The sequence below is a fragment of the Symsagittifera roscoffensis genome, chromosome 3 (genome assembly GCF_963678635.1).
Source record: "Symsagittifera roscoffensis chromosome 3, txSymRosc1.1, whole genome shotgun sequence".
In the NCBI taxonomy this organism is placed as follows: Eukaryota; Metazoa; Xenacoelomorpha; order Acoela; family Convolutidae; genus Symsagittifera; species Symsagittifera roscoffensis.
Genome location: NC_087064.1, coordinates 78807778 through 78821539, shown reverse-complemented (window position 1 = coordinate 78821539; position 13762 = coordinate 78807778). Strand labels below are relative to the sequence as shown.

General features: G+C 37.2%; 1 protein-coding gene across 1 annotated transcript in view; it reads right to left on the bottom strand.

Moving 5' to 3' along the window:
* LOC134842886 (clustered mitochondria protein homolog) overlaps positions 1 to 13762 on the bottom strand; it is a 62614-nt gene that overhangs the window by 34549 nt on the left and 14303 nt on the right. Inside the window, exons 5-8 of the mRNA XM_063859394.1 lie at positions 10340 to 10823; positions 4908 to 5482; positions 2842 to 3375; positions 2267 to 2640 (exon numbers count right to left, since the gene is read on the bottom strand). Coding sequence (XP_063715464.1) covers positions 2267 to 2640; positions 2842 to 3375; positions 4908 to 5482; positions 10340 to 10823 — 1967 coding nt within the window. The remainder of the gene's footprint in view (positions 1 to 2266; positions 2641 to 2841; positions 3376 to 4907; positions 5483 to 10339; positions 10824 to 13762) is intronic.

The window sequence follows — 13762 nt, the reverse complement described above, 5'->3', positions numbered from 1 at the left end:
TTTACACAGAGACGAATCTGCACAAACGACAAGACGCCATAGCCAAAAAGTTTCGAAGGCAAAAAAGAGAAACAACGCAATAAAATACAAATTTATATAGGCTATGAAAAATGCCCAAACCTCCAAATTCAGAGTCAAATGTCTATACAACAGTGTATTGAGACACTTCATGTCATCAAACACTAGCCACCAATAACTTTTGTTTTGAACATTTTGAAGCCTTTTCATTCAACTAGCCCACTTAAACAAAGTTGGGTTCATTCCGCTGGGAAATACTTCATTCCAATTCCGAAACTTAAGTCATTCCATTTTTTTTCGCACCCTCAGAGCGTAAGTTGCTTTCCTTTTAATATCAATATGTATGAAAGCACATCTGTAGTTATTAAGACATATTTAGACTTTTTCCTGAAAAAACAGCAAAAACTCACCAAGACCTATATAAGAAGCTTCACTACGATCATCACTCTTAATACTCTCAGACCATTTTTTTGACACTGAGAGACTTTCTGAACCAATTTTAGAATCCAAAGTAGGACGAATACAGCTTTAATATAATACCAAGCTTGCCCCCAACGAGCTTTCCTTGAGTTATTCAAAATTGGTAGAAAAAGATGAGCGAAAAAATTCGGCAACCACAAACGTATCATGACAAATTAGCAGACAGAAATGAAGACGGAAGCCCCTGAGTAAAAAAAAGTTTTGAAAATGTCGATAAATCTAGATCAACAAAAATTTTAAGCAGGGGCACAACAGCGGTTCGCCGTGATGAGCTGTACAGCTCGTATGTTGGTCCTATCCCTCGTGGATAAAATGATTAATAATTTATCTTTGACTGAATTCATTTTAGAAAAAGTTCAATTTTTACCAAAAACAAGACAATTGAAAAAAAACAAGGCACGGAAACATCTTATGAAGCGGTAACAAAACCGGCAACTTTTGAGCAGACATCCGTTGAGCAAAAAAAACTTTTAAAACCTATTTTTTTTTTGAAAATTTTTCATTCGTCCATCAAAAGGCTTACGCGCATTGGGAACTTGTTTCGCTCATCCAACGACGCCGCTAAGCACATGAGTTAAAAACTGAAAACATGTAAGCCGAGTAAACGAACAAACTAAGAAAAACGAATAACGGAAAATATACCGATCCGGAGTAATATTTAAACCAACAAAAAAAACTAATATTGAATAGAAGGAGTATTTGAAATGCAGACAAGCTCAAAATAGGTATATCGGAGAAATTTCATAATATGTCTGACACACGCATCTTTGATGAAAATGATTCAATGATCTTGTTGAACAACTTGTTTACACGAAAAAATCATATGAGTCAAAACTACGTGCACATCAACCCACTGAGCGAACAATCAGAAAAAATTCCAAGCATTGACATCAAACAGTTCGATAAAATTGACTGAATTTGAGAAAACTGGATCACAACAATATTTTTTTATTCCGCTGGAGAATCTGAAAAATACTATCCACTTTCAAAATTAGATGTCAATCACGTTTTTAGTGACCTTCACGCGTTTGCTGTTCGATAGTGGAGTTTGCCTTCCTTTTCAGAAAGCAAATGCACTGAGCTTAAAAACAAATATGAGTCAAAAAGCGAAAAATCAAATTTAAGAGTGAATATTTTTCAAGATTTTTCCTGAAAAAAAATCACCACGACCTATAAAAGAGTCTTCACCATGTTCTACTACTTCAAAAAATTCATTGAAAAATTTTCAAAAAAAATTAGGAAATTAAGAAAGCTGAACCTTCAAAAAGAGTGTGCTACCGGAACTCAGCCGCCAAACATCAACAACAGTCCGAGAAAGCTAAAAATTTCCAGTTTGCAGAAACAACAGGTCCCGGCCGGATTCGACCACAATCCTTTGTTGTCTCAAGCATGGAGTGCTGGATGGTTGAATAATTTCGAGTTTTTTCGGAAGCAAGTTGAAACAAGTGTAATCGCAAAGGTAAAAAACGGGGAACCTAATCCTTAGTTCTCGTCCAACCTTCGAGAGTGTTCGGAGCAAAGACGAAGGGTTTTTCCCACTCAATGAGGTCAGTAAATCTTATCAGGTATGTCGATTGTTTTCATTTTGGTTTCCAAAAACTTCTGTGAATTCAGGAAAATTGTATTTCCTTTGCTGTTTGCTGATTTATTTTTTTCAATTAACGATAGCTCTGTAACTCTGAGCACATTAAATTCCAGTTTGATGTTGAAAAAGTCCACTAAGAAAAAGATAGACAGGGTGATGGTAGTAGAAGAAATTAGAAGTTACGTTTGGGGAGAATGCATCAAGGTTGAAGGAGATGTCGAATTTGTCTGGACTGAGGGATCCAGCCACCTCGGCCGACAGCCGCACAATCTCCCTCTGGCTCTCATTCAACAGCACCCTGTCCCCTTCCCCTTCCTTTCCCTCTTCTGTCCCCTTTGTTTCGACAGCAGCACTGCTACTGCTCTCAATATTCTTCACCAGTTCTGCAAGAGTAGACTTTGTGGTTCCCTCCCTGATGTTGCTGCTGTTGGACAAAGAGTGTGCGTGTCTCTCGAGGTCACTCAACTGTTCACAGCTCACCATGTCCACTTCGTCGCTCACGTCAACTTTCCCCTCCCCGCTATTCTCACTCTCACTCTTCTTGTTATCACAGGAGTCTACACAACACAAACTAATACCCTTCTACATAAACAGAAAGGATGCACATAAAGACTCAACACTAACTTCAACTCGCTTAATCTCTCCGTGCAATTGTAGAAATGAAGATACACCTAATGACGAGTCAAACAATGAGAAGCCACACCGCCTTCAACTTCCCACAACAATTAGGGTCTAATAAAAGACGTGTGCGCACTGACCTGTGTTGTCTCCTGTGATTGGGGCTGAGGGGGAGTTTGTGTGGCAAGTGCTGCTGTTGTTCTTCTGTTTGAGCACCATGGAGGTGGCATGACTCACAAATGCCAAGTAGCGACTGTCCACAAATGCCTCCACTAGCTCTGACCTCAGCTGCGGCAGTTTGTGTGGGTGTTTGCGCGGGAAGCCCTTCTGTTTCACCGACTCATCTAGTTCCTCTCCGTCCTCCAAGTCCGGCATGAAGTTAACGTCCGGTGGAAAGAGACGCAGTAAGTCCAGCAAATAGTGTCTGCCGTCATTGCCAATGATGCCTTTGCACTCCGTGGACACATGCACCAGGTGCTCCTTTGCTCCCCCTTCCCCTTGGCCTGATGCATCATCATTAGCTTCTGCTTCACCACACATGATGTGAGGCCTGGACTTGAGTTCGTGGGCTATCTTCTCTAGCTTCGGTCCATATGCCTCGTGTGAGACTATCTTTTTACCAAAATCAATCGACCCATGCACAACACTTTCTTCTTGCTCCTTGTCCAAAACACCTGCAACAAAAATCCACATTTCACACGGTCGAATTCTGTTGGGAGAAAAAGATACCAACTGATTCAATGAAGAGAACTAAATGCCACCAAGGTGATATGTTAACGAAATATCAAAATTATTCTCATCAACACGGCGATCTGGAAACCCTGCAAAATAATAATAATTTTATTTTCAAGCCAAAACTTAAAACCATACATTCTATGTATGTTTACAATCTAATTCGGCTTCCACATTCTATGTATGTTTAAAATTCAATTCGGCTTGGGAGAAAGGCATCAGCCTGTCAGGTGGCATCTCAAAAAGCCTGCCTAACAAGGATCTCACAGTCTATGCTGTCAACCCTAAATTGGGCTGTCAATTTAAGGTGAAGGATAATACATAGCTCAAAGTACGGTAAATGCTGAGTTGTCGTTTTATCCGATTTTTTTTTACCGGAGCTCGTCTAGCGGCAATCTCTGGTTTAAACGACTTAGTTGCTGCGAAAACCATGTTTAAAAAACGTTCTTCCAAACTGCATATAAATGGATTGTTTTATCCGATTTTTTTTTACCAGAGCAAGTCCTGTGTAGCCCAACGAAGTTTTAAAACGGCATATAATCTCGGTACAACGTTCAATATAAAGGCAAAACTGAGCTTTTCGCATCACTTCCGATAAAACGCAAGCTCCACGTTGCAAGCTAACGAATAGAAAATAAGATACAAATAACAAAATCGGAATAAATTTTTTTGGGGAAATGAAAAACAGTCAAAAAATCAACATTAAAGTCCAAAGAAAGAAAGTTGAACAAAATCTCAATTAAAAAACGCAATTAAACTAATCTTGCTAAAAAGGCAAAAAAAAACAAATCATTGAATGAGTCCGGAAACGTATCAAAATTATCTAGAATTGAAATGAAATTAAATAGAACGTTTTCTTAAACAGACAACGGAAAAACTAAAAAACCAAAAAGTTATTTCGTTACAATTTTAACACACTTTAAACTAAAGGAATACAAAAAGTTAACCAGGAAAAGTAGCAGACAGCAACTCAAGTTGACAGAGTAAAACAAAAAATGCGTCAATCACTTTTAAACAAAATTACCAAAAATTTTGAGTTGATTTATTTCTGATTAGAAACAAGGCTTGCTGGGTCTTTATTTTTAAAATGAAATGGCTACTTTTAGGAAAAATAATCCAATGAGAATTAAAAAAATCATATGTCGAAAAACCCAAAAACAAACTTAATAAAAAATGTGCAAAAACTATTGAACTAATTTAACTGCACCAAAAAGAATGCGATAAATACTAAGGATCGAACAACCAAAAACAACAGAAGTTATAACAAATTCTGTTACTTGAACTGAGAAAAACAAAAAAAAATACATTTTCTATAGAATTTCTTATTAGCAACTAATCACTCCCACATAATACCAACGAAAAAATTTACTGACGAGATTCTTCTGGTTGTCTTTGCAATACTAAAATCATATCTAGGTTTAAGGTTCTGTATGATGAGAGTTGTAAACTGTTTGCAGGGAGTAGTATTGCTCACCTGGCATGATTGTCTGGCATGCCACCCTGTATCCCCGGTAGTCCACAATGGCAGTACCCAGAGTGTACAGTGCCCCTTCCATTCCCTCCGCCTGCACCGCCGCCTCGCTAATCGCCCTCACTCCCTTCAGGTCATGGTTGCATGCCACATAAGCAGCCGCATCTCCCCCTAACTCCAAGTAGTGCTCCTTGACGTCGAAGCCGAGTGAGAAGAAGATGTTGTTGTAGATGTACATGTGAGTGTTGCGGCACTCGCCCGGGTTGATAGGCATCATGTTTCCGTCCACCACGGACACTGCACCCCGAACAGCAGCCGAGAGGAAGTCGCTGTACGTCTTGTACATTGCCCGCTCTCTCGTAAGTCGCTCGCTCTTCGTCTTCCCGCTCATCTCTCGGATAGACTGGATCTCCTCGTTCCAGTCGCGCGTCTGTCCCAGAATGTGTTCCTCGTAGCCTAGTCTGTAGAGCCAGCTGTCCTCTGCTTTGAGCCCATCGGCCACATGGCCACTGGGAGGCACGATCCAAGACCAGTGTTGAAGTGACGTAGGCACTCGCGTGAGAACATTGCGACTCACTCTAAACATATTGCTTTACAATTCTAGAGCCTGCTTCTTTCGTTGTCAATGAAAAATAACTCCAGTTTTAATTAAGCAAGAAATCAAGAAAAAACTGGTCTATCCCATTATAGCCCACCCAGTAAATTATAAACATCCCTCAAATAGATCTGATACAAAGTGAAATCGCATGTGTATGTTCATTTGGCTCTTTTCCACTAACCCATTTTAAAATTTCGATGTTTATAAAGGGTTTACGTGATTTTATGTCTAACTGCGTAAATTACCGATATAAAATTTGAAGAACAAATCTGTTCAAAATAGCTACCGGCTCTTTTTCCTCCCTCCCCCACGTCACACGAGCATAATTTTTTGGTGTAACGAGTGACTGTACAAGGATAAGTACAAGAACCTAAAAAACCTAATTAATCCGTTTGTCAATTTTTACACAGAGGCGAAGCGGAACTTTGCACCACTTGCGATACAACAAAAACATAAAAATAAACTAAAGAAATAAAAAGAAAAAAAAATTAGGGGAACCACAATTTTTGTATGATAGAAAATAACTAGGTGCCCAGTTTAAGCTGGATATACCTGTTTGATATTTCCTGATTTTAGTATACTGATATGGAATAAATGGGCTTTTTCAAAAATTAGCATTTGCCAAAAAATCTTAGTTGTTTCTCTACTAAAATAAGAAAAGAGTGAAAACTTTTGGGATACTGGATTTTACCCAAGGGCAATATTTTTCTTAAAACAATAAAGGAGTCGCCGCTTCTGCAGGAAAAATTATCACAACCGGTTCTTTGGATGAAACCCTTTATCTCAGATTTGATAGGGTAGTTTGTAATAAAAGTCAAAAAGTTTGGAAAACGCACAGAAGTTCAAAAACTTGAATTTCCGAAATCTAACGCAAAGAAGATTCCCAAAACCGGGTGTCTCGATTGAACACTTACCTAAGAATCGGCATGGCAGTTTTCGAGAGATGTTTCCAAAAATCTCTCAAAGTTTTAAAACTTTAATTTTTTGAAGGCTCATGCATATAGGCTTTCAACAACCTGTTGTTTCGATTAAACCATCAATCTCAGAATTGGCAGGCTAGTAATCGAGAGAAAACAAAAAAATTCCAAAACACGGAAAACAAATCCAAAATACGACTTTTACGAGAAGCATAGCTTTTTGCTTCAAAAATTTTGGGCATAAAGGCTTTGCGGGAGAAAAAAATCCAAAAAATGGGTCAAATATTCGCCCCCACAGTTTTGTTCGAAGGTTGTAGACAGTGGGGTATAGTAAAGAGAGACTAAAGGATCACACAGGCAAACAAAACAGTACGCGATCTTTCCATTTATACCCATTTTCCTAAAATCTCAAGACTAGTTTTTTGAGAAGAACATTAATTGCAAAGAAAAGGAAAAAATTTTCCAAAGCGCCTCAGAAAAATAACATTAAATACCACTCCAATACATGTTCATAAGCCTCGTTTTTACCATGCCGGAATTCTCGGCAAACATGCTGAGCAAGGCATGAATTTAAAATTGGCAAAGGAGGAAATTTTCGAAGTGGAAAAAAGCGGAGAATCTTTGAGCAGACAACATTTGAGCCCACTCCAACAAAAACCCGCCGAGAAACGAAAACCCGACTATTCAATTTAACTAGATTTTTCTTTCAATTTAACTAGATTTTTCTTTCAACTCTGTACAGACTGATAGATACAAGGTCCTGGCGGGCGTTGAACCCCAGACCTTAGGGTAAAAAAACTGACTGTGTCAACTCCAGGCCAAATCGGAACGCACCTGGAAGTTCTTGAAGAAAAATTTGTTGAGTGGGGAACAAATCTAGTTTCCGATGACAAAACACTTGCTCTCGCAAGTGTAATGAAAATTGTACAACGCGAACAGAAATTTTACTAGTAAAAACTCGCAAGTTGAGGGAGGGGCAAGAAAAGAGCCTAGTCAATTTGTTAACGTATCAAGTTTCATTGCAATTTGACGGAATAGAAGGTGCCAACAAAGGTTGGAAAAGTGTAAAAGAACAAGGAAACCGATGACTTTGGAAGAATTTTCGAACTAGAACATATATCAGGAAAAGCAGTTTCTATATTTCAAGAACAATTTATATTTGAAATTTTTTGACAAACCAAAACAACTTAAGAAAACTGAATCAGAATGAAAAAATTTGATTCATCTGGAAATCTGACAATTAAAATCAGAAAAATTCAAATGTTCGAATCACAAGTAAAAGGACACTAAGATGATATATTACTCGGCCCCCTCCAATGACTATTGACGGTACTTGACTTTGCGTGGAAAACAAACAAAAAAACTAACACACGAATACAGAGTTCCACCCCATTTCAATGGTCGGGACAAAAACAATGTTCGGTCGGGATTTTAATTCGATGTGAATACCCCAAGCCACGCCAATATTCTGTTTTTGAAAGTTTTTGAAATTTAAGAACAATTAATGATTGACACCATTTTTTTTATATAAAATCAGTATAATGTGAGAAAACTCGATCAATAGGTAAAATTTTAATTTGGCTGGCAAATCTATTAATTAAATTCCATTTTTGAAATTAGAAGTCGATTACGTTTTTCGTGCCCTTTACTCTTTTAACAAAGAAATGATCTGAAACTTCGAAAGCAACAAAAAAAATCACCACGACCTATATAAGAGTCTGAACAAGTTCATCAACTCTTAAAAATCAGATGAAAAACTCACCAATGAAAGCTATTATCATCATCTAAATTTCTGAATGCGAAAAACCTAAAACTAGTCCTAATATGAATGCACTTCTGTAGTTATTAGAGCATTTTAAGAGTTTTTCCCAAAAAAAAATCTCACGACCTATAGGAGTCTTCACTGCGCTCATCGACTTTTAAATATAGCAAATGAAAGCTTCAAAAACACAAGTGCAAAAAACACCTGCATATATAATACTGCATTTTATGACTTTTGAGAATATGGCCCCAAATTATGCGATTTAGAAAGCTTTTTCTAGAAGTGGAACTGTAGCACTGAGAAGCTCATGAAGTTTTCTAGATAGGTGCGATTTTTCGAGGAAAAAATCTTTGTCTTTTTTTTAGTTCGACCAATTTGATTTTCCTAGCTCCCTATAAGACACTAATTTGCCAAAAGTTTCTGCGCCAATTCTGGCACTCGTTCTTCCTCAATTAAAGTTGTATTGGCTCAGCATGCGCCTTTAAATAATTTTGCGGGTGATCTACCAAAATGGGTGTCGTAAGATAATACCAAAGGATGACACTTTAGGAGGAAATATTCCGATACCAGAAATATTTTTGGGAGAGGAGGGGGGTCTCACTTTTTTGGCGCGCTCCTGATTGGCAGTATAAACAGAGGCGAAGTTGCACTTCGCATACAAAGGCAAAAGTATGACCGATAACGCTACTGGAAAAAATTGAATGAGTAAAACTTTGATCCTACTTTGAGCTACAGATCCATGATACCTTGAAGCTGAAATGCTATTTGTAATATAATAGTCTGTGTTAATATCCTTAGAATTGGCTGTTTTTAATAGCTGGTTATTGATCAAAATGAACGCTTTCAAAATGAACACATGTTGTTGCAGCAATATTTGCGTTTCAAACGTATTCCCTAGCGTATTCAAACATAGAGTAATTAGACCGCTCCTCAAACATAGAATGAACACAGAAGCAACGTCAAGTTATCGCCTGATTACAAACTTATCTGCAATTTCGAAAATTACAGAAAAGCTGGTCCTTGCTCAGTTCAGCGAACAACTGTCAACAAAAATTTTGTGGCCTAACTTCCAATCGGCATACCGTGAAGGTTATTATAGAGAAACTGGTCTTCTTCTTTGCGCACATTACATTTAATCCAAAATTGATTCTGGAAAGCACTTGTAGGTTGTATCGTTAGATTTTTCAGCAGCTTTTGATACGATAAACCACTCATTGTTGTTAGAAATTCTGTAAAAAAGAGGTTGACATTGCTAAAAATGTCAAAAAGTTCTTGGAATCTTACCTTTCCAACCGCTTTGTACAAGTTATGGCAAACGGTTACCTTTTCGATAAATTCAGGTTAAAACTGAAGTGCCTCAGGGCTAGGTGCTTGGTCCGATTTTTTCATCCTTTATCTGCATCCTGTGCTTGAGTATCTCATCGACAATAATGTCGCCTACCAGTTTTACGCCGATGACTCACAGTTATTTATGGATATTAACCTTGAGAAAATTAGCACAAACTGCGCACTATTAAAACTTTATGCTCTCAATTGCATCTTAGTCTCAACTTGAAGACTGTATTTTTCTGTGAGGCTTTGTAAGCCTTCTACCACTCTTGAGTTCAAGAAAGAGTGGCAAAGCCAATCATCATCATCATCATCATCATTTGCGACTACAAGTGGGAAAAAAGATAAATCACACTACAACACAAGTTTTGCTTGTGTAAACAAGCATTTGATTGTGTAATTAACTATAGAAACCTTGAACAACAATGCGGACACTGAATAACAAAAAAGGCCGCTGCGTAAGTAAAAAGCGCAAAGAATCGACTCAGTTTACAAAAGTTTAGGAGCTTCAGAATAAAAAGACGGACAATATTACCTACATTTGGTTACCCTTAACTTAACTGATAACAGTTTAATTGAACTCTTTATTAACACAAATAGGTATTTCGCGCAAAATTGGACTATATCGCCCTGTAATGGTAATACCGATTTTAAAAACTTTAAATTTAGAAAAATCTATGGAAATGAATGTGACCGAATGTGCCTTAACTGTTGAGCTTTGCAACTGAGTTGATTTCGAGGTTATCTGAATTGTTTTCAAGCAACGGCCCCCCCGGTCTATATTAATTATTGTTTATTGAAAGATTATTTTATGTGATTCCTTTCTCACCGCTTCTTCTGGGCAAGTGGGAAGTTCTTCTTGAAAGACAGGCTAATCTTGGACAACAGCTCCACCAATGTTAAACTCATGTTCGGATCATCTGACGGCGTAGAGTCAAAGTGGGCATCTGTGATTCTGTTGAGATAGAAGCCTCGCGTGCAAGCTGTGATTCCCACTTCCAGCCCCTCCAACGTCTTCACTTTCAGATAGAGCAGATCTCCCTTCAGCCTGCGAGTGTTGGGCACTGGGTTCCAGTGTGACATGGACAGTTCGCTGAGACACGTAATCGAGATCTGAGACTGAGATTCCGTCGGAATCATCGGCAGCAGAGGCTGGTTGGCAGGACTAAACTGACCTGGGGTTATATCAGCAGACATTTTTGTTGACTCGGTAGTCTCGCCTTGGTTAGGAGCTTGGTAGCACTCTGCATTGCTTTTTTGGCTCAATTTGGGCGATGTTGCCTGGTTTGTTTGGGAATCTGACGATTGTTTAACTGAAACAGCCATTTTGCACTAAAGACCGCGATAATTAACCAAGAGCTTCCTAACCCAGTATTTGAGCAGCTTAGATCGAGTACTTTAGCACGAAACACAGATTGGAAAAAAAAAACAAAGACTACGGCCATTGAGTTGTAACAGCCAATTTTGTCTCACATTTGTGAGTTGAAACTGGAAAAAAGACTAGAAGTAATCCCACAAAATTCGATAGAAAGGATTCAAATAAAAATTCCCAACAAAGTCGAATTCAAATGTTTTTCGAAACTAAAACAAAATCTTCGAAACTAAAAAAAAACATAAATTGATAGTATAATTGTTAAAACTGGGTTGACATTCAACAACTAATGAGAAGCAAGCGTTGCTTTGATTTTTACCATGATTAAACTGGTGCAAGTTTTTTTTCGAAACTTAACCCCAGAAAAAGATCGTTTTTGGCTCTTTTCATTAGAAAAAAGATTCAAGCTGAAAAACAGCCTCAATTGTAGAGCAGATCTCCTAAACAATCTTTTGATGAAAATATTTCTTTTCGATAAACAAAATATCATTTTTACCAACTTAAATACCAATTTTCAAAAATATTCAAAAATTCGAAAAGTAGCTTTAAATAGATGTCACAGAAAAAAGTCAAACAAAAAAACGTTAACAGAGATAGAAAAGAGCTTCGGACCGCTTGCAAAATCCTGCAAAGTTAGCATTTTAAGAGAATAAAATCGATAAAAATCAAGCTATCAAATAATTCAAGTGATTTTATTAAACCAATTGTTCGCCTTAAAATCTATATATCGATGCGATAACTGGGCCAAACTTCTCGAGAACCCAAATCGACTGCCACGCAAAACTGTTACACGCGCTTGAAGAAACGAAACAATAGCCACTGGTAAAGCAGAGAATACGCGCTATTAAACTGCCAATACTGGGCAGCAAAAAGTGCCAACAAAATGAGAACTATTTTTATTTTGAGCTGATTAAACAGTTTCAAACTAAACAGTTTCAGAGACGGTAAAAGGAAAACGAAAACTAAATTATGACATGAAACATAACAGCCATCAATTCAAAGTTCAATGAAAGAGATTATTGCAAGTATCCTCAGAAAAGAAAAACCTTCATAAAACACAATGATTCAGGAAACTATAGACAAGTAGAAATCATGAAAAAATGACCTTGCGTACTCAAAAGAAGATCTCAAAAGAAAACTCTTTCCGAAGCTGAACAGCTTGAGAACTACAACAGTATGATAAAATTCGCATAGTTGTAATAGAAGCAGATGCACGCTGAGATTAATCCACTACACTCCAAAAAGTTTTCAATGCATTGCAATTAATTGAAGAAAATGTAAGCTCAAATGTTAAATCGATTGCTCATATATTACTCAGTAGAGGGAATAGATTGCGTCTGTTTTACTCGAAGAGTACAAGAAATTAAAAATGATAAACCAGAAGAAATCCCTGCGAAATAGCGCCACTTTGAAGATTGTATGAATACTCGAAGATTATCCTTGCCCAATAGTCAACTTTTTCAATCTAGCGAAATGTGACTCTCGAATAGCAATGTCTAGACGAAGGATGAGTGGATATTTTGCGTTTGCAAAATGGAAAACTTATAAAGTAACGGGGCTGTATGACGGTGGCTTACAACCGATATACAATATTTATCAGGTTATGAAAAGTTTTGAAGAAACGGTTTTTCGGCAGCAGCAGCGTTCAGATGCCAAAAAATGAAAAAATTATTCGCTATTATACCAAAACTTTAACAATACTCAATGAGAATGTCCGTTTCCTAAATAAGAACTACAATAACTTGTAAGCACTTGTTTATAGCTAAGAACCTTCTCTCGGCCCTTGACAATTAGATTAATAGAAACCTGGCTAAGTAACAAAATTGAAGGCGAAGCTGTCCTCATACAAGGACAAAAAATTATTGGGCAAGAAATCGTTCACAAGGTGGATGTGTAATGATTCAGTTACGAGAACACAGAGGAAAAAATGAAAGTTAAGTCCATTCGAGTAGTCAGAAGCAGCTCTCATTGATGCCGAAGGGTTCCGTTTTCAGATCATCTGGCTCAACAACAAACTGAGAACTAAAAAAAGTAGCTTAGTTGAAATATTAGACAATTAACTTGAGCCTCAACTCGCCAAACACTCCATATGCAGTGACATAAATGGTGACATATTGCGTGAAAATCATTCAACTATAAATTTTTGTACACGCATGCCAAACACTTTCGTTAAAACATCTGCCGGTTATATATAGTGACATGAACATAGACATATTGCTCGAAAATCAAAATTATTCGAATGCGTAAGATATTTGCCGTAAGGAAGTGACTAGAAAAATGGATCATTCAAAAATTAGCTTAGATCGTTTTCATATCCAAAAAACTCCTAATTAAGATTTACAAGAACTTCAGCATCATAATTACAGAGATCATTTTCCAGTGGTCCTGAATGAAGAAAACAAAAAAAGCAGACACTTAGAGATGTCTCTTTTTTGAATCACCCAGCTCAAGTGAAGCTTCATGAGGTAACTAAAAAAATTGGCGAAAGTTACCAGCAAAATTAACGGAAGCTCAAATGCATAGTGAAAATTAAAACTTCAGGAACAAAATTAAAAATATGATTACCAAACGAAAAAAATTATACCAAAAGAAAGATGAATGAAAATGAATTTAATGAAAAGCTTCAGAAATCTTCGGGCAAAAGTCAAAACAGACATAACATTGTCGAAAAAAAAAATGAACTAGTTTCTTGGTTGAATTGGAAAATCACATCAAACATAAAATTTACAAAATGAATTGTGTGGGACAAGTGATTTTCAGAGCATTATTCCCATACTCAATTCCTGTGTTGATTCCAGCACTACTTCCTTTCTAGCGATCTGCTAAAATTTTGAAGTGATTCGTACCAAAATTGGCTACAACTTAAAGAACTTTTGATAA